Source organism: Megalops cyprinoides, chromosome 7 (genome assembly GCF_013368585.1).
Source record: "Megalops cyprinoides isolate fMegCyp1 chromosome 7, fMegCyp1.pri, whole genome shotgun sequence".
NCBI lineage: Eukaryota > Metazoa > Chordata > Actinopteri > Elopiformes > Megalopidae > Megalops > Megalops cyprinoides.
In genome coordinates, this window is record NC_050589.1 from 1,151,705 (window position 1) to 1,178,287 (window position 26,583).

At 46.1% G+C, this 26,583-nt stretch overlaps 5 protein-coding genes across 8 annotated transcripts in view; all 5 read left to right on the forward strand.

The window, feature by feature from the left end:
* LOC118780586 (sarcolemmal membrane-associated protein-like) overlaps positions 1-1,029 on the forward strand; it is a 24,124-nt gene extending 23,095 nt beyond the window's left edge. Inside the window, exon 20 of the mRNA XM_036533171.1 lies at positions 1-1,029. This exon is cut by the window's left edge and continues 508 nt beyond it. The gene's annotated coding sequence lies outside the window, so the exon portion shown is untranslated.
* A 401-nt stretch (positions 1,030-1,430) lies between these two features.
* abhd6b (abhydrolase domain containing 6, acylglycerol lipase b) lies at positions 1,431-8,538 on the forward strand. 2 transcript variants are annotated; one of them, XM_036534280.1, is made up of 9 exons: positions 1,431-1,608; positions 4,695-4,826; positions 4,976-5,132; positions 5,781-5,894; positions 6,884-7,016; positions 7,134-7,291; positions 7,475-7,529; positions 7,910-8,010; positions 8,099-8,538. In XM_036534280.1, exons 2-9 carry the CDS (start codon positions 4,708-4,710, stop codon positions 8,270-8,272), a joined length of 1,011 nt encoding a protein of 336 aa, XP_036390173.1. In that variant the 5' UTR covers positions 1,431-1,608; positions 4,695-4,707; the 3' UTR covers positions 8,273-8,538. The 2 variants fall into 2 exon arrangements, with proteins under 2 accessions (XP_036390173.1, XP_036390174.1); XM_036534281.1 differs by having other exon boundaries at positions 1,431-1,587.
* A 1,223-nt stretch (positions 8,539-9,761) lies between these two features.
* On the forward strand, positions 9,762-12,732 carry LOC118781109 (hydroxyacyl-thioester dehydratase type 2, mitochondrial-like). 3 transcript variants are annotated; one of them, XM_036533994.1, is made up of 5 exons: positions 9,764-9,838; positions 10,329-10,416; positions 10,584-10,694; positions 10,876-10,937; positions 11,982-12,732. In XM_036533994.1, the coding sequence occupies exon 5, from the start codon at positions 12,060-12,062 to the stop codon at positions 12,561-12,563; it is 504 nt and encodes a 167-aa protein (XP_036389887.1). In that variant the 5' UTR covers positions 9,764-9,838; positions 10,329-10,416; positions 10,584-10,694; positions 10,876-10,937; positions 11,982-12,059; the 3' UTR covers positions 12,564-12,732. The 3 variants fall into 3 exon arrangements, with proteins under 3 accessions (XP_036389888.1, XP_036389887.1, XP_036389889.1); XM_036533995.1 differs by lacking the exon at positions 10,329-10,416 and having other exon boundaries at positions 9,762-9,838; XM_036533996.1 differs by lacking the exon at positions 10,329-10,416 and having other exon boundaries at positions 9,767-9,838; positions 10,460-10,694.
* A 935-nt stretch (positions 12,733-13,667) lies between these two features.
* Positions 13,668-19,625, forward strand: LOC118780757 (pyruvate dehydrogenase E1 component subunit beta, mitochondrial-like). The gene is made up of 10 exons (XM_036533431.1): positions 13,668-13,703; positions 13,787-13,846; positions 15,282-15,389; positions 15,781-15,843; positions 15,980-16,015; positions 16,366-16,651; positions 17,559-17,669; positions 18,110-18,201; positions 18,321-18,462; positions 18,841-19,625. The coding sequence occupies exons 1-10, from the start codon at positions 13,668-13,670 to the stop codon at positions 18,984-18,986; spliced, it is 1,080 nt and encodes a 359-aa protein (XP_036389324.1). The 3' UTR covers positions 18,987-19,625.
* A 1,291-nt stretch (positions 19,626-20,916) lies between these two features.
* kctd6b (potassium channel tetramerization domain containing 6b) lies at positions 20,917-26,032 on the forward strand. Its single transcript, XM_036533658.1, has 3 exons — positions 20,917-21,255; positions 22,324-22,442; positions 24,212-26,032. Exons 2-3 carry the CDS (start codon positions 22,416-22,418, stop codon positions 24,896-24,898), a joined length of 714 nt encoding a protein of 237 aa, XP_036389551.1. The 5' UTR covers positions 20,917-21,255; positions 22,324-22,415; the 3' UTR covers positions 24,899-26,032.
* Positions 26,033-26,583: the final 551 nt, after the last annotated feature.

The following is a 26,583-nucleotide window of genomic DNA, read 5'->3' on the forward strand; positions in this document are numbered from 1 at the left end:
GGTTGCCATGGGAACACAACAAAAAAAGAATTTGATCTGAAACACTGTCCAAAGTGTTGAAATCAACACCTGATTCACAGGTTGGGAACACAATATTTGTCAGTGTTTTCTTTGCATTTTTTATGGTAAATGAGCGTTCAGGCTTTGTCCCCTGGTTTCTGTATGCTTCATTTCCTAGCCTCTCTAAGGCAAAGGAAAAAAGATTTATGAGTTAATATATTTGGGAGTATATTGAGGTGTGTTTTTTCTTTCTGAAATGTCTATTATTGGCTGTGATACTGGCGGCGTTCTGTGTTCCAGACTGTGTAGGCTCTCCCTCACACAGACACATTGAAACACAGAACTACACACTGACACAATCCCCCTTCAAGTGTGAGATGACAGGTAGTTTGTGCTTAAATGCTTTTAAAGGTTTCCTTAATTTAGCAGCATTAATATTTTTTGGGAGAGTGGTTATTTTGCATGGACTTTACCCCAGCTCTGTGGAATTGTTCATTTTATTAGTTCTAAGTGTCTCTGTTGAGTGTCTAATTATTTTTATTCCTGTAACAGCGAAGTTATGGCACAGGCAGAACAAACCAACAGGCGGATTTCAGTGTTCACAGGAGTTCGAGAACAAATTCCGAAACCTTTCCCGGCAGGGCTTTGCAAACATTGTTTTGTGCTGGAAGTGGTGTAAGAATGCAGTCTTTGAGGGCTGTCTGAGTGCATCTCAGAACTGTCAGGTGTCAACAGAAACTGTTCTACATTCAAACCGTTCTGCTCCTGAGGTGTAGCAGTCAGACGGGCCTAATTCCATGGTTTTCAGTTTGCTTTCATGCTATTAGGTACTTATGAAACCAGCCAGTGGTCCACGCAATACCTGTACATAGTTTTCTTAAAAAAACAAATGTTCTCACATAGTAAACTGCAAAATGTTGTTTTTATAAGTAAATTGATGTTTAAAATCTATTTTGTAAAATGTGGCAGTTGCCGTAGCTTCAGGAGTTGGCACTCACACTTGTTATGTGTTTGATTTTAATAAACCTGCTTTCCTCTCTCTGCTGCAGTGTGGGTCTCTGGGACCAAAGATTGCAACACTAAAATGCTTCTCTTCAGTACTTATTAAAACACAGTCATATGCTGTTAGCGTGGATGTACCGGGCCAGGAGCCGGTACATCCACGCTTTATGCAAAATCAGAGATTAAATAACCCATGACATCATACATTATAACCTTATGAAAGAGATATTCTGAATAACATCATTCACGTATTTTCCCCAGTTCACACATTTTCATGCGTAATTATTATGCTCTTCGATGTGCGCTGCTTTGGAGTATCACCACAGGTTATGAATGTATGCTACAGAACTGGACAAAGCTGATTCTACGCACATAACAGTCGGCAAAATCTCCGCTACCTTCCCCTTTAAAAGAGGTGACACACTTAAAGCGGTCGCTACGCCGCTGCTACCCGGGGGTTCAAACGGGAACAATGGATCAGTCAAAATGTGTTCACTAGGAATCGGGACGCGCCGGGGACTCGCCTGCTGCTGACGGACTGCGTCGTGGAGTGCACAATCCCAGCTACCGGAGGAAAGCGTAGCGGTAGGAGCGCACACGATACCTGTAGGCAAGCCCCTGTGCGATGCGAAAACACAGCAGAGACACCGTGTTTCACAGTGTTCACAGTACGATGTCAGAATGGGGGAATTATTCTGTTAAGGCTACAGATCAAACTTGCGCTGTCATAATTCGGGTAACTCGTGGCTGTAGCCTATGTGTAATATTGTCATTTTACTTTCACCTGGAATTCGGAGGGTTATGGAGGGAAAGTATATATTTTTATGTGTGGAGCATTTAGCTTTAAAGGTTGATGTGCCCTGGGCTGACAGGAGTGTGGTTAGGATGTACGAGGTACAGTGGGAAAGTTACTGTTTGAATCTGCGCAGTGATTTGAAGCGGAAGTGCGTGTTTTATCTTTTAGTTAACACGCTTCATAAACACCCCACGTGTCGTCATTATAGGTCTGTCTTGTTTCGCGAAACTGGTTCAGTCATGACATATTTTGCGGAAGGATTCGCGAAGCGAATCACAGTGACAGTGGAAAACGAAAGGCCTCTCTCAGTTTGCCTCTCTGCACCCGCCTGTAGCTGTGAACTTTGTTCTTCTTTTTCATCTCTTTTTCATGTGTTCACGGTCTAGAGTTTAAAGTCCTGCAGTTACGCAACCCGGTGCGGTGGGTCGAATGGAGGGCTCACGTGCAACATGTCGCGACACAAAAATCCCAAATGTATTGATGAAGTTTAGTGGAGTTTTCTTCCGTCTGCTGAATGAATCTTAAATGTGTCCCTGACTTGCAGTATTAAGACCGCAAAGATAAAACCTGAGTTAAGCCCGGACCGATTGACTTGTATATGCCTAACATGCAAGTCGGGGCAAAACGACTTTCACGCGCTTTTAAACACGATTCAGTTCAAACGCGGACAGAGTCACTTTCACCATCCGCCCAGAATCTGGTCTGCATGGGAGACACACCACACACTTCACTAGGACATTACTGGGAAAATCAAGTAAGACGTGTAACTTCTAACTGAAGTAAAATAATACCAGGAATGTAAAACATACATATTATTTACAATATGTAAACAAATGTGTTTAGTATGCAAACATACGCATTTGACCTACATGTATAGCGTAGATACAGCCTTACACAGCATCGAGGAGAGAACACCTCAGTAGGTCTACTGTATTGGATGTAGCTGCGTGGTTTGGGTCTTTTTTGCTCAGACTGAGTAAAGCTCAAATCTCTGATATTTAATCCTCTGTTGTAGCTGTGGAAGCTGAAGCCATGAGCACAAAGGCCCTGAGTCTGACATTGCAGAGCTGATGAGAGCTCTTAAAAAGCCCTCTGTCCAGGGATCAATATTCAATCTGTTTCCACAGAGCTGCTCTTGTAGCTATCGGAAATCTGGGCGGGGGATTGCGAGTGTCATGGTGTGGGCCGCAGAAAGAGGTGACATTTTTTTTGGTGTCGGGGCATTAATATGAACCTGCATATGAGGGAGGCATGATGATCTGAAGAATTCTGAAATATTAACTCAGACAAATGAAATTGGAGGCACATATATATATATATAAACACACACACAAACACGCATGCACACGCACATACGCACATACGTCTGCACCCCTCCCCCTCAGGGTGACTAAAGGGCAGAGAGAGACAGGCGTCTGTCCCCCTGTCCTGCGTGCTGCAGAGTTCGTCCAGTTATTCACACCTCCCCTCCTCTACTATGCTCTGATTGGAGGAGTGGGAGGCCATGCTGTCATCTACTATGCTCTGATTGGAGGAGTGGGAGGCCATGCTGTCATCTCCTTTGCTCTAATTGGAGGAGCTGGAAGCCACACTATCCTCTCCGTTGCCCCTGCTTGGAGGAGCTGGAAGCCACGCTGTCCTCTCCTATGCTCTGATTGGAAGAGCTGGAAGCCACACTATCCTCTCCGTTGCCCCTGCTTGGAGGAGCTGGAAGCCACGCTGTCCTCTCCTATGCTCTGATTGGAAGAGCTGGAAGCCACGCTGTCCTCTCCTATGCTCTGATTGGAGGAGCAGGAGGCCGTTCAGTGTTACTGGGCTGCTTTCCAGATGGGCCGCATGTGCCTTTATTTGGCTGTTTGTTCGTTTTGTCTGGATGATTGAGCAGCCAGTGGAAACTTCCTGAAAGGAGTGCAGACACTGTGTAACGGAGCCACCCTCAGTAACGCTCAATAACATCCCAATCAGACAGACGCGTGTTGCATCGGAGGACACTGCCCAGATGGAGGGCAGGTTACAGCATTGCCTCTTCAGTATTCAGTGTTCAGCCTGTCTGCTCACCAATCAACTGTGCAAGAGTGATGGTTGCTGAAACGCACAATGCCCATTTCCCCCTGCCTCAGACAGAACCTTTAAAAGTGCCATCCTGAATATTCTACTGTTCTGGGATTTGAACTGCAGTGAGTGGAGCTCTTTGTGTTAGAGATGTAGAGAATTAAAGAATTAAAGCCTGGAACCATGAAGCAAACAGCTGGCAGCGTTCCTATTCATGTGTTCCTGTCCTCTCACAAAGCCACTCCTGCCCACAGCCCCAACCAATCAGCATCATGATTGAGAGGTGTCAAAGTTATTTAACAAGACTGCAAGTCCACAGCAGGGACAAAGTCAGCCTCTTCTACTCTGCAGCCACACCTGTATTTTGTCAGGCCCCAATCAGTCAGGTGTGGCTCATTACCCAGTAGGCTTGTCCTCATACAAAGTAACACAGCTGCACACAATCAATTAACAATTAGCATTTGGATTCTAAAGGAGAGGTGGTGAAGGCTCTCCTTCACAGTCTCCTCAGGTGTTTGTAATATCTACCTCATGCAAAAATGGTCCCGTAGTTAGCTAGTCAGAGATTTTTGTAGAAAAATACATGCTGATGTCCTGTGATCCTTGTATCAGTGTGTCAATGCCTGTGCGGTGTCTGTGCCAGTGCTGTCTTAGTGTGTCAGTGTTGTGTCAGCGTGTCAGTGCTGTTTCAGTGTGTCAGTGCTGTGTCTGTGTCAGCGTGTCAGTGTGTCAGTGTGTCAGTGCTGTCAGTGCTGTGTCAGTGCTGTCTTAGTGTGTCAGTGCTGTCTTAGCGTGTCGGTGCTGTGTCAGTGCTTTTTCAGTGTGTCAGTGCTGTCTCCTGCAGGTGAGTGGAGGTGATGGACATAGACGTGCTCAACATGTTCCTGATCGCGGGGGGGACGCTGGCCCTCCCCATCCTGGCTTTCATCGCCTCCTTCCTCCTCTGGCCCTCAGTGCTGATCAAGGTCTACTACTGGTAAGGCTGTTGTGTGTGTCCATCACTCTGAATGTCTGCTCTGATGAACCTGCGCATAGTGTGAGAACAATGTCATACAGAGTCCCTGTAACTGTCACTGTGCGTGTGTGTGTGTGTGTGTGTGTGTGCACGTGTGTGTGTATCCTCAGGTACTGGCGGAGGACGCTGGGTATGCAGGTGCGTTATGCAGACTGTGGGGGGTACCGCTTCTGCTACTCTGTCAGAGGGAAGCCAGGGACTCGACCCTCCATCCTCATGCTGCATGGATTCTCCGCCCACAAAGACATGTGGCTGTCTGTGGTCAAGGTAAAGCCCGCCATGACGCCCCACCCGGGCCCCGCCCCGATCCCACCCAAACCCCGCCCTGATCCCGCCCGAAGGTGATAAGTTCTGAAGGTATTCTCTGTGGAGGAGGATTTCTGCATGTTTGGATATGTACTTTACTGTGCAGCATATACTGAGTTTGAGAGAAATTATTTATACATACATAAATAAACCATATTATTACTGGCAGATTCCTGGAATGCTGAAAGCATTTACTGTTTACCTAACTTTTTCACCTGCCTATGCCTGTATAAATACACATGGAAATCCAGCAGCACTATACATACACATGAGCTTACTCTTTGCTCACCTGCTACGATCTAACTTTAATTTTCTCCATTGTGGGTCACTTCTGTAAACTTTTACTAAAAACCTCAAAGGTATGTTAATATTATGCGTTCCTGTTAAAGCCTGATATTCTGCTTGTGTTTAGCTGGGTGCTCGTACCGTCTGCAGGACAGAAGGGTTTACGTTAGCTGTGAGTGGCGGAAGGTTGCCAGAATCCCGCCAGTAGATTAAAGATTTCACTAATATGTTAAATGTAGTTCGTACGTAAATATTTTCCAACGTAAATTAAGGGAAGCAGAATCTGCAGTGCGAAGCTCTGATTGGTCATGTCTGCCTGCGCAGTTCCTGCCGAAACACCTGCACCTGCTGTGCGTGGACATGCCAGGACACGAAGGTACGACTCGCACCTGCGCGGAGGACTACTCCGTCCAGGGCCAGGTCCGCAGGATCCGCCAGGTGGGTGTGGATGTGTCCTGTCCGGGTTTTGCCAGGGCAGGTCTGGCCCCGAGGGCTGTACCCCGGGCTGGGGTTAAGGGTAGGATTGGGTACCGAATCCCGGTGCCAATATGGCACCAGTTCCTATACGACCGGTATCTACTCAACCGAATCGCAACGCAGATTTCGGTCCCACTTAAATGCCTGCCCTGAGCTGTCGATTGAAATATTTGCCATTTGGTGCTCCGAAATGGATGTTACAGTACTGTAACTGTTGTTTAGTGCTAAATAATTGTAGTTGGGTTAGGTTTTATTAACGATGTGAATTTATATTTATATATTTAAGTATACTTTTAACTGTTAACCCTTTAGTGTATATGGTCACACCGGTGTGATTCGCCGTATATGCTAAAACTGGTGCGATTAGAACACTATATCGGAAAAATTCTAGCTAATTTTAGCTTTGAGGAAAAAGTGATTTAAGGTTTAAAAATATAGCAAATACTAACTGAAAACTATGAGAAGCTTAATAATGCTAATGAAAACATAACAAACCTAACACGCACAATACATAACATAAAAATAAGTTCCATGTGAAAGGGTTAATATATTGTTCAAATTTGCCTTAGCAATAAAAAAGGCCGTTCTTTAATGTCGTCGACTGTGGTTTTTGTGTTTGTTTTTTTTTTAAAGTATCGGTTTAGGCACCGGTACTGTTTTAAAAGTATCACTTTAGCACCGGTATCGGGAAAAACCCAAACGATGCCCAACCCTAGTTAAGGGTCTCCCACCCCCGTCCCATGCGCTTCGTTATTGTCCACTGATGGCACAGCTGGGTCAAACCGCAGTCATAGGGCTCAGCTTGTGCCACAGTCGAGCCTCCAGCCTGTCAGCACTGCAGATGAACTTCCCTCTGTCCTGTGCTTCCTCCTGCTGCTGTGAGGTGCATTCTGGGATATTCTGGGGGAAGGAGTTTGCTGTCGTATGATCTGTCTGCCTCTCCTCACTAGTTTGTGGAGAATATCCGTCTGAACAAGAGGCCCTTTCACCTGGTGGGCACCTCCATGGGGGGGAACGTGGCGGGGGTGTACGCTGCCTGTTACCCCAGCGACATCTGCGGCCTCACCCTCATCTGCCCAGCAGGTGTGTGTGTCTGTATGTATCTGTATCGGTATGCGCGTGTGTGTGTGTGTGTGTGTGTGTGTGTGTGTCCTGTGGAGTTAATTTTTTCTTGCTGAGTGAGAGGCCTTTCTCCTGCAGGACTGAGGAGCCCGAATGACAGCCCTTTTGTGAAGCAGCTGCAGGCGCTGGAGCGAGCGCAGAGCACTCACGGCATCCCGCTCATCCCCAGCACGCCGCAGGAGATGGAGGACATGCTGCGACTCTGCTCCTACGTCCGCTTCAAAATCCCGCAGCAGGTGCGCCTGCAGCCCGCACCAGCACCCTGCTCAGCCCTACAGCCAATCAGGGTGCAGGTTGTGGCTCTACCAGCCAATCAGGGTGCAGTTTGTGACTGTAGCAGCCAATAAGGGTGCAGTTTGTACATTTTGTGCAAGTAACTTTTCATTTGATTTTATGGGCGATTTCTGTTCTCTCGTCAGATCCTTCAGGGATTGGTCGATGTGCGAATTCCACACAATGACTTTTACCGAGAAGGTTGGTCTCCTCAGCATCTCCAGTTCCTTTGTTTGGTTTTCATTTATTTGATTTCTCTGAAATATTATTTTAAAGGATGCATATCTTTATTTCTTGTATGAGCCTTATAAAACCTGAATTTAATACACGTTTCTTTCATAGACAACTTCAAAGTCAGCGCCCCGATCACAGGGTCCTTTTGGCAGACATTTATTGAGATAAACTACATTAAGTGCTTCAGATATTTGCCAACCTCCTCAACCAAAAATTTAACTGGTCTCTCTCTCTCTCTCTCTCTCTCTCTCTCTCTCTCTCTCACACATTTTCTCTCCATCTGTCTCATCCTGTGTTCTTCCATACCTCACTCTCTTTCCTGCTCACTCTCCCTCTCTCTCTTTCAGTCTTCATGCAGATTGCAGGGGAGGAATCCAGACATTCCCTGCATGACCACATGCACCTTATAACGGCCCCGTTGCAGGTCATTTGGGGAAAACAGGATCAGGTAAAGGAATATGTTCCTTGTTCCATAGGAAGACACATCTCAGGTGATCTCAAGGGAGCACTAACAGGATGCTCTCTGTCGCCACCAGGTGGTGGATGTGTCAGGTGCCTCGGTACTGGCTGAAGCCCTGCCAGGTTGCCAGGTGGAGGTGCTGGAGAACTGCGGTCACTCTGTGGTGATGGAGAGGCCACGCAAAACTGCCAAACTCATCATGGACTTCATCATCGCCCAGCAGAGCACCAACAACAAGAAGCACTCCTGAGCCAGTGGGACCCTGTTAGAGCCCGCTTCCTCCTCACAGCCTGAGTGATGCAGAATGTGTTTCTGATCCTCTCAGGGAGTTCCCAAGAGTTAATGTAGAATAAAAGCACAGCCAGTGCGGTGCTGTAGGACGTTTCAGGCCCGGCACCATGCTGATGCATCTTACAGGTGCTCAAGGGTGTTAAATCTGTACAGGTAGATACCACATCTTTTCCTGTAGCTTTAATCTCATTTTTACAGGTATTTCTGATTGCCTCTTTTTACCAGAGTAATTGACAGTTTTTTGGGGTTTTTTTTTGGTATTTGTAAAGGCTTTGATAAGAGTCTGGGTACAACGTGATGTGTTACTGTGTATACTGAAATTCTAGCACAGTGGAAGAATGGAGCATTTTCAACACGTGTGAATGGGTGCCACTTTTCTGTCACTGTGTGGGAATGTCAACAGAAATATGTCAACCAATCAGAGCTGTTTTGTGCTTTTATTGACAGTCACAGAGGAGGTGCCTCATCTGTCAGATGGAATGTAGTACAAAGCAAAGTCATCCTTTGTGCTGTGCACCTTTTGAGCAATACTGTTTTGCAATAAATGATGTGTGTCTGAATGTGTGTGTGTGTGTGTGTAAATAGTATAATTTAAGATGGGCATCCCATGTGTCTTAAAATGAATATTTAGGCACTGCTGTTGTTTCAGTCTGGGAATAATGAAATAATGAATAAAATAAGCTTCTCATATGGGGTGGGGCATCATCTCTATGTCTACAACATTACCTAGCCACCTTGGGCTTAAATAATTCCTATCCTCTATTTAATTGTAGAACCAAAAACATGCCAAATGTGGGAGTGAAATAGTGTAAATGGTGTATCTCAAACTGATGTATTTGTAGAGATAAGAGCTGTATACACAAAGCAAACTATACCTCAGAAGCTGGCGCAATCCAGTGTCACCAATCATAATGTTGCATCATATGAATTCAAACTGACATTTAAGTACAAACTTGGCTGCCAGACCCTATTCATAAGGGGTGCCCTCAATTCTAACAATGTAAAACTGCCATTAATCACACTGGGTGCTATGGGGTCATTGCTACATCCCCACTAAAGCAGAATGTGCAGGCAAGTACTTTTACTATTCTGTGGGATAACAGGAGGAGGAGCAAGTTATTATTGGGACTAGCAGAGGCTCACACTCATGGATATATGGTTATTATTATTGTTGATAAATATCATCATACTATAGGACACGCCATATCTGAAGCGTTCACAATCTGATCAAGGTTTGTCACCGAGTACTTTTATTTTGACATATCACTTGGTGTTCCTCACCCGGAAGTAGCCCTCATTGTTGCTAATTTGAGCTCCGTCAAAGGAGCAGCAGCATCATGGGCGGTTCAGCCCTACCGAACGTGTGTTGTCCGCGCCGACTGTGCACTTTTATTTTGACGTTTTCCGTAAAGGGTTCTCCTCACCGGGAAGTAGTACTTATTATTGGTGGCTTGGCGTTGGTTGGTTTGCCACTGGTCTTCCGTGGAGGGTAATCGCGCCATGTATTTGTTGAGTATTTTATTATGTAAGTTTCACCAATTAACTGCAATCACTCCGAATGATATTGATCTCGTCTCATGTTATTTTGGCTATAGCCGAAGCTCTAGCTCTGACATCAAACGTTGTTTTCAGCTAGCATGGCAGGTTATCTAGAGGTGGCTTATGCGAGTTACTGCAAGTTCATTTGAAGTACTTCGCTTTCTGTCTTTCATTTGTATGTTGTTGTTTAAGACACAAAGTCTTTACAAAGATGAACGTCTGTCATCTAGGTATATGGTCAACCAGCAGCCTTGATTCATGATACTCTGCGATAGTCACATTGTGCACAGTAAAAGGTCAGGTTGGAGTTGGCTGTTTGGTTGGATAGCGATCTAAATGCCAGCTGACCTACATCATATCCACGCCGTGTTTTCCAAAGTAATGACACCCGCTAGCTATGTATGTGTTGCATACTAGCTAGTCAGGTACATGTGAGCTAGAGCTCTAACACACTGTTTTTCCGAAACTGTTTTAAGGCGCTTGGTGCACAGGCAGTCGGAGGAGGTACAGTATGACAGAGTTGTGTACAGAAACGCATCCGTGCTCCACTGTGAAGAGTTTCCTGTAAGTGTACGTTCGGTTTTTCTGATCTATGATGTGTTTCCAGATTTTCTGGTACTAAAACCTCTGGAGCTGTTATTGTCCGGCTGTGGCGGAGACGGTGTTAATCTAGCGGCCTTTGAGCTCCGCAGCAGGCGTCTGTGCACAAAAAGCTGTTCTGTCGTTTCCAGAGAATGGCAGAATGAAGACGACGGACTCCACATAGCCCACTCCACACGAGTGATCAACGCGGCCCACACTGAGACCGGCGATCCCCAAGTCGGAAATACACAACAGGAACGGTACACGCATAGACTGCAAATAAAATAATTTTTCATTCCTTAATTTAATGGAAATATATTATTTAGCACATGCATTTTGTTATTCATTTTATTTTGTAATTTCGGAGTAGTTGTGAATGGTTGTTCTGTGATCATGGTAAATCGAAACGATGCATTATATCTGTGTATTTGGTTGGAGCAGGTTTTTGCTGTTGATGCTGTAATTTAAGAGGTGGGCACAGTGTGGAGACCTGCGAGCAACAGGTACGATGCTGACAAAACACCTGTACAGCGGTGTTAAACCATAAATACGGGATATACTTTTAATTGGGTGGCGTGCTATTACCAGCTTTTATCTCTGCCCCTAGCAGGCAGTTTGAAAGGGTAATATCTGCGCGTGTTTGCACGCTCTGGATTAATTCTAAATGCGTCTTTCGAGCGCGGATTGCAAAAGATAAAAGTGAATTCTGTGAACAGTAGATGGCAGTAACCAGACTTACCCGAAATCTGTCATGAGTCAGCATTAAAAACGCAAACAAACTGAGTAATCAGAAATGAACATATGAAGCCAGCAGCTGTGTGGAGGGTAAATCATTAAAGCATTAAAAATGAATGTTATATGGGGAAAGTACTTGTCAGAGTGACCTAAGAACTGTCAAAATGGAGAAATGACACATTTTAAAAAATTTAATCAGTTAACGTCCCCCTTTCTAGTTTCTGTTCCCCATTTTTCCTTGTCACTGTGGAGGGGAATAAGATCAGGGGCTTGTGCTGACCCTCTCATCATGTCTTCTTTCTGTGTAAATCATCTATATGTGAGATCTGATAAAACATCCTGTGAAAACCACACTAAGTACTTTTCTTGAGAAGGAAACAGTATGAAATAAAGTGCCTTTGGTGGTAAAGAGGCTTTGATGGTCTCCTGAATGTTCCCCTGGTGTTGGCAGTGGTGCACCTGGCTGTCATTATCCACTATAGTAGTAGTATGGTTTAGACCACAGAGAGTAGTTATGACCATGGCCTTTGATGCTTGCTGTTTGTCATGGTCAGTGTGTCAGAATCACTGTGAATGTAAATGTTTTAGCCTTGTTTTAAAGGTATGGAGCAGTTTATAGAGGACTTTTAATGAGTTAATGAACACAGGTGTGTGGCACACAGCCAATCAGCTCCTGACATCAGCTTTCCTGGGATCTTTGTTGGCAGGTGATACTGTTAGAGAGAAGTTAGGGATAAAATTTTAGTTAATTTAATAATATGTGCACCATTGAACCTGACCTTTTGTGTTTGGCTGGTTTTGCCTGGACACAGCTGTGTGCTGGAGCTGGATTAATCTGCCTCTGGAACAGCAGAGGGGGGGTGGCAGGACCTACATCACGCTAAAACCAGATGGCCTTCTTCTGGAGAGGACAGGCCTTGTGCCGGCAGATCAGGGACGCGTGCTGGGCGGTCGCCGCGGCAACGGCGGTACAGCGGGGTGTGCAGCGGCGGCAGCTGCACGTTGGGGAGCGGGCCACGCTGTCCAAGGCCTTCAGCTCCAGAGACGTGGCCGTGTTCGCCGAGCTGACGGGGGACGCCAACCCCATCCACCTGGACCCCGCCTACGCCCGCACCACCTCCTTCGAGAGCCCCATCGTTCACGGGGTGCTGATTAACGGGCTTATCTCGGCCGTCCTCGGCACCAAGATGCCCGGCAGCGGCTGCATATTCCTCTACCAGGAGATCCGCTTCCCCGCGCCGCTCTACGTGGGTGAGGAGGTGCTGGCCGAGGCAGAGGTGAAAAAGATCAAAATGTCCTTCGCCCTGATCTCTGTGTCCTGCTCAGTGAAGGACAAAGTGGTGATGGAAGGAGAGGTCATGGTGATGATGCCAGAGGCCCGAAAGAGACAGTGAAAGGAACCATGAGGAGCCATGACCTTGGCAGCACTGCCATCCTGCGGAACTTTTTCATTTATTTGCTTGGATTTTGTTCTAAAAAAATCACAGTACAGCCCACGTACATAGATGCACGTCCATCTATGAAATGCCTTCACTGGGTTTGTAATAAACCATAATCGTTGTTTCCTACTGCATTTAATTTTGTGTGTGTGTGTGTGTTTTTTAAATGCACTTAAGTGCATATTTATCTATTATTATATTTATCATATTTATTTAGCCAGGTGCTGCATTCTGCTGTCTCACTCTCAACCACAAAAGAGAGCTGGAATTATAATTTACATTACAATCACTCGGCATCTCGCCTGCCCTTATCTGTAGCAACTCATATAGCTTACAGTTTTTAGATATTGACCATTAGCACAGGTTGGTATTTGCTGACTGGATTCTGGGTTACGTGCCTCATTCAAGGATACAGCAGCAGCTCTGCTCCCTACCGCAACACAGCACTGCAGGAGCCGGAAGGAGTCACACACGTGCACATGATTGTACTTGAGCTAAACTCTTTCAGGAAATTGCACCCAGTTGTTTGAAAACTGTAAAATCTGAGATGCAAAGTGCCCTACATAAAGGCGTTCGCTGTGCAAATGTGGCTGTCATTCGCACAGGCCCCCTGCTGTGTTCTCATTCCTCACACAATGCATGGAGAAGTGGTGCTGAGACTGCAGCATTTTATTAGAAAAAAGGGGTTGCAGTGTAAAATGGCATTTTGCTTGAGGCTGCATGTTCTTGGTTGTTAAGTCTAAAAAATCCATCTGCTGGTCTTGTTGGTTTGGCTTGGGATGTCTTCGTTACATTTGAAATGCATCAGTCACCTTGTATTCGCAAACACTATTTTCCAGTTCATTTCGGCACACAGCTGTTCGCACCTCGGGCCTGTCACTTTGCCCTTGTAGCTATTTATACCCCTCATCCTATCGCGAGCGCGCCGCTTCAGCTCTGACAGCGCTTCCGGGTACGTTCCTGATGGCATGGATTGTGATTGGTCATGGTTCCTCTCGGTTCCGATCCTGATTGGTCCATATGGTTCCCCACAGTCACCTCATTACGTCACTCTTAAACATGGCGTCGCTAAGGTGCTTTCTGCGCTCGGGACGGGTATGTAGAATATAAAATATCAATTAACATTTTACATGTAACCTCCCAAGAAACGTCAGTAATCTTTGTGCTCTTGCGACCAGAATGCTGCCGCCGTGGTTCTGCGAAGACAGTTCCACAAGACGCCGCCGGCCTGTTTGCAGGTAAACTCAATTCAAATTCACGTTGGCCGGTTTTCTCCTTCAGCCAGCGGTCTCCTTGCTGAGCTGGGTAAAACAGTAGCTCCAGTGTGCACTCCGTAGGTGTGTGTAGCGTCTTGTCGAGGTTCGGCATTTGTGATGTGCTGCACCATGACAGGGGGGTGTGGTCAGGTACCGGCGCTCTTGCCCTCTAGCCGGCCAGCTAACGCTGCTCCTGGCCGGAACCGCAATCACAGCGTGTCTTTGACCTTGTCTGTAGGGTGCTGAAGATAGCTCTCTAGCTGAGGCTGCTGTGGTTACGACGTGAGAAACGATAACAGCTTAGCAAAGTGAAGCTGAAGGTGCTAACTATTTTTCATGGCGATTAATTTTGGTATATAACACGAATTGTGTGCATTTCCTTGCCATCTGGATTGGTAACTTTATCTGCTTCCAGGTGGGCGTGACTGATGCACAGAAATTTGTGCAATTAAAAAATACCAGACACCGACACATTGCTCATTCTGATTGCAGCAGCTCGTATCTGTCCTTGTACTGGGATGCCGAGGTCTCAAAATGTATTTCATTTTCATAAATGTAGTGATTTGCATTGGGAAATCTCGGATCATTACCCTTTAAGATTAGCAGTCAGAAGCCTGCTGAATCATTTTTTCCTGGTTGGTGAATTAGACCTGCCACACAGACGGCTGTGTTCCTTGTGGGTCCTGTGTGACACTGTCAGATTGTGATGAGCTCATGAATGACAGGTGAAGGCTGTCATTGTACCCTTAATTAAAATGTTTCAGTGTGGTCTAATAGAGAAATGTGTTGTTATATATTTCTCTTCTGATGCTCTGCTCTAGTTTAATTATACCCTTTTTTAAGTGGTCTTGGATGAAATCATGAATGACAGTTGAAGGCTCTACTTGTATCCTTAGTTAAAACGCTTCACTATGGTCTGATGTAGTAATGTGTTGGTATAGACAGATAGTAAGTCAGATAAGAGAGTATTTGGTTGAAACAAAAAAAGAGTAATTCCTTGTGTAACGTGTGTGGGTCAGGGAGCGAGCGAGTTTCAAACTGGGGTACACACTGCTCACTGCCAACCCCTTACAGCCAGCGTCGTTGCTGGTGGAGCTAAAGGCAAATTGCCCCTAGCCTGCCGGCAACAACGCTAGTTAACCAGGTCTCAGGGAGTGACGTAACCGCTGCAACCGCTCGGCTACCTGCTACCCGCTACCAAGGCTTGTACGCAGGGCTCACACAAGCTACACACTTAAGCTCTGCCACACTTGTACATTTGTACTTGGCGAATAAAGTCCTGATTCTGATTCTGAAAAAAAACAGCATAGACACTGTGCCCCTGGGACCCAGGCTGCACAGCCTGAATTGGGGGGGGGGGGGGTTTGTGTGTTTTTAAAATGTACTGATGTGACCCCCGTCTTCCTGCGGACCTGAGGTGACGGTCAGAGATGCCCTGAACCAGGCGATGGACGAGGAGCTGGAGCGGGATGAACGAGTCTTCCTGCTAGGGGAGGAAGTGGCGCAGTATGACGGAGCTTACAAAGTGAGTCACAGCTGATCCCAGTTCAGCTGTCCCGGCGGTCCTGATTACAGTGACATCAAATTGGATAAATCAGCTGATCCACTTTATTCCACGAGTGTGTTTGATGTAGAAATGCGTCCACTGTACACCTTAACGTTTGTTGTTACCTGTAGTCATGTGACATTTATTCAGGGTGACTTAATTAGGAAGCTATAAACATGCATATAATAAAGCTAGATGAAAAACAGCACATACAGAAAATGATATAGAACACACCTGCAGATGTGTCAGTGTGTTACACAGTGCTGTGGAAACCAGAGCCATGCTGAACACAGGCTGCGGCTCTGCGCAGGTCGGCTGGAGTAAAGCCAGGATGTGGAAGGCTCTTTTAAGCTGTGTTGTTGTTCTGCAGGTCAGCAGAGGTCTGTGGAAGAAATATGGAGATAAGCGCATCATTGACACTCCTATCACCGAGGTAAATGTGTGTGTGATATCAGGCATGTGATCCATCTCCGTTTGTAAAGTTTTGTTAAAAACCTGCAGTCTTTTCATCAGCGTGGTGATTGAAGAGTCTGTGTTATCTGTATTATTTGCGTTTATTTTGTTTGCAGATGGGGTTTGCGGGTATTGCTGTCGGTGCTGCTATGGTAAGTAAAGCCGGCTCTCTTAGACACTCTGCCTTCTGCATGCACAGCATTTTTCTGCCGTGTAAAGCCTGTACGTGTTCCAGGCTCTCAGGAGTGGAAATATACCCCATGCACCCTGTCATACCTGTGTCCAGGAGAATTGATAATGTTTACCTAACCTCGATAGAAATACTTACTTTAGAGTTCTCTCAATCACAGAACAATTAGATACCAATTTTTTAACATGTATTTTTTAGATTTTTAACGGGACCACCCCGTTAATGCCCGTGAGTGACTCCCTTCCAGGTGAAGATGAGTCTATTGTATGAACGTACTCGGCTCCCTGGTCATTATGAGTATGATCTTTGCAGGCAGGCCTGAGGCCCATCTGTGAGTTCATGACATTCAACTTCTCCATGCAAGCCATCGACCAGGTGATCAACTCCGCTGCCAAGACGTACTACATGTCTGCGGGGCTGCAGTCAGTGCCCATCGTGTTCCGCGGGCCCAATGGGGCGTCTGCGGGCGTGGCAGCCCAGCACTCGCAGTGTTTCGCCGCCTGGTATGGCCACTGCCCCGGCCTCAAGGTCCTGAGCCCCTGGAACGCCGAGGATGCCAAGGGCCTCCTCAAATCCGCCATCAGAGACGACAATCCCGGTACGGCAGGAGGGAAAAGCTGAGTGGGGTGGGAGGGGAATCTCGGAAAGGTGGTGGGGAAGCCTCAATAGGGAAATCTCAGTAAGGCAGAAAGGAAATCTCAGTAAGGAGGTAGGGAAGCCTGGGTAAGGTGGTAAGGAAGTCTTGGTAGGGCAGGGGAAAAAATTCCAGTATCACATTGTGGGAGCAGCGGTTCCCCTGACCCAAAAGAAAATTTTCAGAATAGCAATATGGGGAGCCCCAGATAAGGTGAGATTGGAGGCTTTATGATAGGTAGCCTGAGATTTTCAGTGCAGTGAAACTCTGTCTTGGATCTGTGATCGTGGGAATAGAGTGGATGCTGGCGAAAAAAAAAGCCGGCATGTGTGAGGCAGTGTGAGAGAAGGCTGTTCATGTTTGATTCTGACTTTGCATCCTAATTCAGAGCAAAGGGGCCTGTTAAACGAGTCAGGTTAGGGATTTTGTATGTACGGTTTTCAGGACAGCTTTCTGGTTATTTGAATCTCATTAGTCTTGGAACTGTAACAGCATGTTACTATAGGTGAACCTCTTGTGGTTGCTTCCTACAGAAATGCACAAAGACAAGTGAGGCCTTAGAGACAGAGCCAGTTAAGTGCAGGTAAATAGCTTGTTACGTAACCTCAAATATGCATTGAGTATAGTGCGACAGAGGTGTAGCTACATGTTATTTTTAAAACTGTGTCCTGGAAACTGCTTCCTAGAAACTGGCTGGCTCTAGTCTTTCTTGATTGCGTTCTGGAAAATATGTTTATGACATGCTGTTTACATTGAAATAGTGTATTTGTAAGGATGCTTCGGTGCATGAAAATGTTTCAAAACTAAGAGAAACTGCATGCATTTAAGTGGCTTCCCCATTGACATCACCCTCATTATGTCGGTTTTCTAGTGGTATTTTTGGAGAACGAGCTGATGTACGGCGTCCCATTCGAGCTGTCTGAGGAGGCACAGTCCAAGGACTTCACCATCCCCATCGGGAAGGCGAAAATCGAGAGGCCGGGTGAGTGAGGGCAGAATCGCCAGGCTTTCTGAAATAAAGTAAGCAAAAGTACCTACATATATCTCCCATACCCCCCCCACCCCGACACAGCAACCACAGCAGAGCGCGCAGCTCGCGCTGAAGACGTCCCTCCTGTGAACGCTGGCTGCGGCTGACGTTCATATGTGCAGATCAGAATTCGCTGAAGACGTCCCTCCTGTGAACGCTGCCTGCGGCTGACGTTCATATGTGCAGATCAGAATTCGCTGAAGACGTCCCTCCTGTGAACGCTGCCTGCGGCTGACGTTCATATGCGCAGATCAGAATTCGCTGGCAGTTACTGCCTGTGGTCAGCTGCATGATGTCTGCCCAACAGGGTCTGATGGTTTTTGTCCTGGGGAGTCGTGGTGTCTTTTCTGCAGAATTACAGTGGTTCTGTCCGTTTTTTTTTGTTTTTGCAGGGGATCACATCACCCTGGTGTCGCATTCCCGATACGTGGGTCACTGCCTGGACGCGGCGGCCGTCCTCGCGAAGGAAGGCATCGAATGTGAGGTAAGCAGCGCCTCATATCTCCGGCTCATCGGCCTGAAAGGTGATGCTCACCCAGCCCTCTGGGAATGGCCCTGGAGCCATGCTGATTGTGTCCCACCCTGTACTCACCTGCTCCACAGGTGATTAACCTGCGCACCATCAGGCCCATGGATGTGGACACCATTGAGGCCAGCGTCATGAAGACCAACCACCTGGTGACGGTGGAGGGCGGCTGGCCACAGTTCGGTGTCGGAGCTGAGATATGCGCGCAGATAATGGAGGGTAAAGCTCCTCTTGCCCGGTGGCCAGAATTTAGCGTGCTGTTCCTCAGCTCTCAGATCAGTAGGCATGGATTTGGAAAATCAGGGAACCAGTTTCACAGCAGAGAGAACTCTATTTCTTTCTGCAAAAATGTCATGCTCTGACCTCAGCATGTAACAGTGCCACTCTGAGCAAATCTGAAGCATGCACAGCTGGCTAGAGTTTATGTCAGTGGTCTGTTGAAATATCCCTTACAGTATTAATATTTGACATGCAGTATAATCCCTTTCCTGTCTGGCTCTGAACCTCTGATTACCATGCAAGTAAGCAACCAGTGTTGGAGCGTAAGATACCACTTTTGATGTTTCTGTAGGGTAATACATCCTCTTCTTTCTTCAGGTGCAGCTTTTAACTACCTGGATGCCCCTGCTGTGCGAGTCACAGGCGTAGACATTCCCATGCCCTACGCCAAGATTCTAGAGGACCACAGCATCCCCCAGATCAAGGACATCATTTTTTCTGTGAAAAAGACCCTTGGCGTTTGATTGGCTGGTCCGGATCCCTCAAGTGACCCCAAGTTACCTCAAACCATAAATTTGTTACCTGAAAACAGCTGTATACTACAGAGCCCCTGGGTGTGCTGAGCCGGCCTTCTGGTGCCAAAGTTTGGTGTATTTTGTGTACAATCAACCTGCACTTTAGTCTCTCCTATTTACCGTAAGATATTGGACCTGCGGTTGTCAGTTTTAACTTATAGTGCACCATATTTAATAGATTTTGTCATATTTTATTCTGTAGATGATGTACAGACCTACATTAGTTGCCAGTGGTTTTCTTCCAGTGAAGGGGTTCTTACTGAGGTGGCACGCACGCATTGGGGTTATCATGGGTGGGCAGCAGTGATACTCAGATGACTTTGCAGAATGTGCGTTGCGTGATGTAAGTGCACCATCTTGCTGAACGTCAGTGAAAACAGAAGCAAGACAAGATTAAAAACATGCCTACTGATATCTGGAATGTTGGCTCTTTTAAAGGGAGGGGTATGTATACAAATCAAACTATTGAAAGAGATACAGTAATGAAATATGGTTAAAAATCTCTGAGTTAGAAAAGACTGTTTATGAGGAATGTCTAGTCCAGGTGTAGGGTTTGAGTGTTGAAAAATACAATTATATAAAAAAAAACAGTGCCTCACTGCTGACAATTGATCAGTGTTCATTTGCAACAGACATATTTATATGACACTGGGTCGGGAGTCATCTTTGCAGTTATGCACGTCCACCTTGAACTGGAATACATGGCAATATGGTGAAATATAGACCATATCTGTAGACAACATGCTGTAACTGTACAAAGAATTTGTACAGATGGCAATAGCAAACTGTTGCACATGACTGTAATTTCTTCTAACAGATTTAGTGTACAAGTTGTGTTTAAAAAAACATCTTAGCCTGGTATTCTCATTCTTAGTTTTGGAATTTGCTGTTCCTGGTCTTTGACATTGCAGTAAGGAAACACTTACAGAATGTGCAGTAAAGTAAGGGAGAAGTGAGAATGGTGTCTGTGGGCACAGAGCGGTATTAACAAAGGAGGAAATAGGTGACTGCTAGGAGTCCCAAATTGGTAGCAGATAATCTGTCGGGGTTCAAATCCTCTTCATACCCATGACAAACCAGCAAAAACATCTTTTTACACAAATGCAAGCAATGTCTCTGCAATAAATAGAGATTCACGTCTTCTAAACCCTGCACAGTGTTGACGTATTTTACAAATAATTGCATGTTTTTTTTAAATCTAAATAATTCACACCTTGTAATAATGTAAAAATAAAACCCTTTAAGTGCAACCTTGCACCATGTTTCCATTGTCTAAAATAAGCCAGAGGCTTCTGGAACTGTGTAGGGGCCTCCACTACCTCTGTGAGCACATGGTATTAAAAGATGTTATGCAAAAATAATCCATATGGAGCACGCCCCCTTCTGGCTGAAGCAGGAGCGATGCCTGCATATTTTGGGGTCACTGACCTCCACGTGTGTGTATGGAGACTAAGATGAGGCTTACTACTGAGGACCACAGACATCAGGTGAAGTACAGCTACATTCCTGCTGATTAAAGAAAAGATGTAACAGGATCTCTGATGAACCCCAAAGCACAAATACAGGAAATATATAAACATATCAAAATAACATTTTGAGAAATTTGGGGAAAAATATTACAACAGAAGATTTTGGTATTTTAGATTGCTTACTATAGACACTTCAAGTGTCAATCATTCAGTATAAGTGCACTCGTTACAGCACATTTGCAGACTGTAATTGCAGCAGAAATCATGCTTTCCAGAGCCCCCTGGGGAAAGGCAGGAGGATGATGGGTAACGCCAGTAAAAACAAGGTAGTAGATTTAAAATTTCCTTTAATTCACCTCCTACGCATGTCCAGAGGTTTATCTGGCCAGAGGGATGGCTGTCAGTGGGCTCTGGACCCTTGAGGAATGAGAATGAAGAGTGTAGTGTCTCATCACATCCAGCTTTAGTACTGTATACGCACACTAAAATACTGTTTGCGGGGTCATCAGACACCTTCAGAGCCTTACAGACAGGATTTACGCATCTTTGTGTGCTCACGTAATTTGAGGGCTAAGAAATTCCTGCAGCCAGTCGGATCCCAGGGATAGCAGCTGGTCGTCCCTCCGCTTGCTGCCGCGGCTGGAGAGTAAGCAGCGCTTTCATTCAGTCTGAATTACACAGAGAAAACCGACCATATGAGTCTACGGAGGAACACATGTAACTAACCAGCGGAACGGAACTGTTAATAGGTAAGAAAAGGGGAGGATAACGATTTCGAAAGCTTTTGTTGCTCTGCAGTTATTTTTACGGAAGAAGAGCGCTGATTAAAATCGAATCCGTCGGTAGTTCGCATCTCTATTGCGGTGACCTGGGCACTTGGCTAGCAAGCTAATCAGTGTTAGCTGTAATAAATATCGTTATACATAACAGACGGATAGCTAGTATTGGTGAGTTCCAATATTGCTATCTTGCTATTGCTGTTTCATAAAAATCGCCCCTGTCATTTACCGAACAGTACTATTGTTTATCTTCCTGGATCCCCAAGGAAGTAGTCAGATTACTAGCTACAGTTAGCTAACGTTAGCTAAGTAGCTCTACTAAAGCGTTTTGCTCCGAATTTGCTAAGCACAGTCAAACGAATAAAAGCGAATGTGACGCAGGCGCAGCATCCTCGTGCATTGCATTTGCGTGCGTTAGCGAAAATGCGTCGGAGAGACGCGCACGCTGCGCAGGGTACGGGCAGCATCCCCGCAGGACGCGCTGACGGACGCGCAGGTCCCGCTGACGGACGCGCTGACGGACGCGCAGGTCCCGCTGACGGACGCGCATGGCCCGCTGACGGACGCGCAGGACCCGCTGACGGACGCGCAGGACCCGCTGACGGACGCGCTGACGGACGCGCATGGCCCGCTGACGGACGCGCAGGACCCGCTGACGGACCCGCTGACGGACGCGCAGGTCCCGCTGACGGGGAAGCGCTCTCTCTGGCTCTTCCGCTGTATCGTTATAAAGCGAGCGCCACTTATAGAGAATTCTGAGCTCCCATAGTGATAACAATACCATTTTCAATAAAACATTACTGTCCGAAAGCAAATCCCAAAAACATATCCTAAGATGCGGTAGTTTAAAACTTGCCAATGTGTAAACAGACTAGATAGCCAGGCTGTAAAAGACCTTTCCGCTCTCAGAAAGCACTTGCATTCTTCCCACCTGTGTGCCAGCTCAGTTCTAGGAGTGTGAAGCACATTTTGCCTGATACTTAATAACCTTAAATATAACAGTCTTTGAACTGTCCCTTTGGTCTTTTCTTTGCACAGGTGACATCAGCAGGTGTTGATCAGGACAGACCCTGAGCCCTGAAGCCAGCAGCTATTTGCTTCCTGTGTCAGAGGCCCAGTTGGTGGCACTCATGGACAATGGAGACTGGGGATACATGGTCTGTGAGAATGGAAAACCAGCCTGCACGCAGACTCAACTGTCATCACACCTTACAGCAGTCAGGGGAGAGTAGGGCTTCCACGTGCTGTCAGTTACTAATGGAACCAGTCAAAACACACAGCAAAAACAGGTTCAAAAACACCGAGTCACTAGTGACATGTAGTGGCTCCACCCACTTCATGGTTCATGAAGTCTTACTCTCCCATCACTGTAAATCACAGTACAGAGAACCATACATATAATAGGCCTAATGTATATATATTGTTTATCATATGACTTGTTTAGCATAAGCAGGAATTTATTTTGGTGAAAAGATAGAATGGATATATATATAATATATATAAATGGATCACATTTAATGTTATTAAATATTAAATAGTGACCTTGTCAATTAAAAACGTGCTGCTAGTGGTCTGTATATAAAGAACAAACTCTCTCCCTCTCATACCTTTTGCATGTAACCAATGCCATTTGAACATACATGCACATCAGTGTCTTGTAGGAATTGAGTTATACAGAATCTCACCATGCCAGGGTAGACATGCTGCAGTCTGTGCATGAAACAAAGGAAAGACCATAGCACCATTAGCCATACATACCTCAGGCCACCACCATATTTAAATCACACTTCTTTATTTTTCCCATGAGAAAGCTCAGAGGCCTGTTTCTTTCTCAATACAATGCTATATACATACAGTGTTTCTCAATCCTACTCCTGGAGGCCCACTGTCCTGCATATCTTCTATCGATACTTGCTCCAAACACATCTGATTGAAATTAGTGCTCTTGCTCTTGATTAAATCAGGTGTGCTCAGCTAATCAAAAATGCCACTGATGAGTACAGTCAGGTAGGTAGAGCAGGGAAAGATGGAAAACGGGGCCCCAGGAGCAGGATTGAGAATCAGTGCTATATGACGCAATAGCCTGACTTTGCTGCCCCCTAGAGGTCATGTTATGCAAAAATCGCACATCGACACTGATGTATTCATATCAAAATGAATATTTAACCAACTATCAGTTTAATTTTTTCATGGTAACAAGCGAAAATCACTTGTGTAAATGTTTTACAATTTTCTGTTTTTAAGGTCAACAATCCACATATGTCTCCTCCAGACTGGTAGTGTACATGTAGTTACTTTGTAGTTGTTCAGTGGAACTGAAAGCAGTAGCTTGTGTGAGTGCTGCATAGAGCCAGTAGGGTAGCAGGTAGCAGAGTGGTTTTGGCAGTGACATCACTCCCCAAGACTTGGTTAGCTAGTGTTGTTGCCGATGGAGCTTGGGGCAAATTGCCTGGTAACGATGTTGGCCATTAAGGTTTAGTTGTTTGACAGGAACAGGGGTTCGGGTCTCATTTGAGGAGGTGCAGACCTCTTTCCACATTGGTTACCCATCGTTATGCAGGCTGAGGATCATGCGCTGAGCTGTGACAGTGGGCAGGGCGTTTTGCTCCTTCTGTAGTGGGTAAATCCCCCAGCATCAACCCCCAGCAGCTCTCTCTGCAGTCTGCTCAGTGCTGTGTCTCTCTCTCTCTGTGCAGTCTGCTCAGTGCTGTCTCTCTCTCTCTCTCTGTGCAGTCTGCTCAGTGCTGTGTCTCTCTCTCTCTCTCTCTGTGCAGTCTGCTCAGTGCTGTCTCTCTCTCTCTCTCTGTGCAGTCTGCTCAGTGCTGTCTCTCTCTCTCTCTCTGTGCAGTCTGCTCAGTGCTGTGTCTCTCTCTCTCTCTCTCTGTGCAGTCTACTCAGTGCTGTCTCTCTCTCTCACTCTCTGTAGATGACTGATCCGGTCACTCTGAATGTGGGAGGCCACCTGTACACCACCTCCCTGTCCACACTGCAGCGCTACCCCGACTCCATGCTGGGCGCCATGTTCCGCGGAGACTTCCCCTCCGCCCGCGACGCCCAGGGCAACTACTTCATCGACCGCGACGGGCCGCTGTTCCGCCACGTGCTCAACTTCCTGCGCACGTCTGAGCTCACGCTCCCCACGGACTTCAAGGAGACCGAGCTGCTGCGCAAGGAGGCCGACTTCTACCAGATTGAGCCCCTGATCCAGTGCCTGAGAGACCCCAAGCCCCTGTACCCGCTGGACACCTTCGAGCAGGTGGTGGAGCTGTCCAGCACTCGCAAGCTGTCCAAGTACTCCAATCCTGTGGCTGTGATCATCACCCAGCTCACAGTCACCACCAAGCTGCGCCCCCTGCTGGAGGGCGTGGCGAACAGCTTCACCAAGTGGAACAAGCACATGATGGACACACGGGACTGCCAGGTGTCCTTCACCTTCGGGCCCTGCGACCACCACCAGGAGGTGTCCTTGCGAGTGCACCTGATAGACTACATCACCAAGCAGGGCTTCAGCATCACCAACACGCGCGTGCACCACATGAGCGAGCGCGCCAACGAGAACACGGTGGAGCACCACTGGACATTCTGCAGGCTGGCCCGCAAGCTGGAGGACTGACCCGCCCCTGCCGCCACAGCGCCCCCTGCAGGCCGCAGGCAGGCTCACACCTCATCCTCACATCAGCCCACGCTTTGCCTGCCGCCGCAAAGCATGATGGGAGGAGCTCTGCTGCAGGTCGCGTTCTTCGCTCAGCGCTGTATCCTCAACAGAACGCCCCGCGCTTCCTCTGCCTTTCCACAGTGAAGTCTCTGCCATTCACTGTCACCTGATCTCCATTTCAGAAGGCCTTGTCATGTTGGCTTCAGGCAAAACCCCAATTTATGATTCTGAACTGCGCTGTAAGCAAAATCAAGCATTCTAACATTTTTTTGTTCATATGGAAACAAAAAAGTAGGCTGAGTGTTTAAGTATTTTGATCAAAAAGAATGACAAAAAGCCTTTAAAATCATGAACCCATGCCAAGAAAAAAAAAACATTTTTATGACCTGCAAAGCCATATGGATATTTTACCTATCAATACATGAGAAAGTGTTAAAATATGCACAGTGCAGAGAGATACCCAGAGGTGGATGTTTCTGTTGGTGTTAATAGTGAGATATGATAGATGTTCAGTTTTGTGAACTGCATGCTGCATATAGTGAATATTGCATGTGTCCCTCTTATAAAAGATGTCTCCTTCTGAATGGTGACATTTTGGCATTTTGTGGAAGCATTGATTTAAAAAGTACAAGCCTGTGTGACAGTCAAATTAGTGTCTGTGATATCTGGGGTCCATGATGTCATCTGGGTTTATTTCTTTGTGATTCGTTGAAATGTTATATAAGTGGCTAATTGTCACCATTATTCAGACAGCAGAAGACGAGGTCAGTACGGTTGTCAGTGTTGTACAGTGGGTGTCTGTTACAGTATGAAAGGGATGTCATACATTTAAAATAGCATTTACTATTTATTTGTATCACAATAAATCATTGCATGTGTATCATGGATTTGACATGCAAATGCTTTTGCATTGTGTCATTGGAATATTCAGTACACCAAAAATGAATGAACAAATTTTAGATTTGTTTTCTGCAAGCTGATGCTGACCAGTGTGCACGACTGTAGATTTAGAAACGTGTCACCATGTTCATTGGGCAGATTGTGTCCTTACTCCTCCATATTGTATTGAAACATGAATTCCACATTAAATGTCAGAACATGCTGGTTTGACTGTGTTTTTTCTGCTTATGCTGGTTGTTTAAATGCAAATGTTATGTGTTTGTGTGCTTATAAAAATTTTTGAATCACAAATGTATAAAAAGAACCACCTCAGATGTTATATTACTTTTCAGATTTCTGATTTCACTACAAGGTGAAATCTGCTGTTATTTATGTTATTTAAGCACACACAGGCCCAGATCACTGTCTCAGCCACATGGTACCATACCACAAGGTAAGGCTAGGAAACATAAAACAGGAAAAGTGTAATATCTGCACATAACGGTAAGAGTTTTGAGTAAAGTATTTATTATTTATGTTCTAGTGTGCCAGATCTCAGATGGGCTTTAACTGACTTAATTCTCAGAGTCAGATAAATGGGAACAAACCCATAATGAAATGAAATGAAAGTTTTTTTTCCTTTAGAACTTACTGAAAAAAATCTTGGTTGAATCTGCCCCTCCCCCAAAGAAAAATACATCAGGTCCCACCCTGTTAGGCCACCCCCCCATGGCCATACCCCCACCCTGTCAATCTGCTGTCAT

Coding starts and splice junctions, on each gene's coding strand:
- abhd6b (XM_036534280.1), top strand. CDS start 4,708: ATGGACATAGACGTGCTCAACATGTTCCTGATCGCGGGGGGGACGCTG. Junction 5,133..5,780: donor TGTGGCTGTCTGTGGTCAAG/GTAAAGCCCGCC, acceptor CTGCCTGCGCAG/TTCCTGCCGAAACACCTGCA. Junction 7,017..7,133: donor CACCCTCATCTGCCCAGCAG/GTGTGTGTGTCT, acceptor TTTCTCCTGCAG/GACTGAGGAGCCCGAATGAC.
- LOC118781109 (XM_036533995.1), top strand. CDS start 12,060: ATGGCCTTCTTCTGGAGAGGACAGGCCTTGTGCCGGCAGATCAGGGAC.
- LOC118780757 (XM_036533431.1), top strand. CDS start 13,668: ATGGCGTCGCTAAGGTGCTTTCTGCGCTCGGGACGG. Junction 16,016..16,365: donor TTGCTGTCGGTGCTGCTATG/GTAAGTAAAGCC, acceptor TGATCTTTGCAG/GCAGGCCTGAGGCCCATCTG. Junction 17,670..18,109: donor GGCGAAAATCGAGAGGCCGG/GTGAGTGAGGGC, acceptor TTGTTTTTGCAG/GGGATCACATCACCCTGGTG.
- kctd6b (XM_036533658.1), top strand. CDS start 22,416: ATGGACAATGGAGACTGGGGATACATG. Junction 22,443..24,211: donor ATGGAGACTGGGGATACATG/GTCTGTGAGAAT, acceptor CACTCTCTGTAG/ATGACTGATCCGGTCACTCT.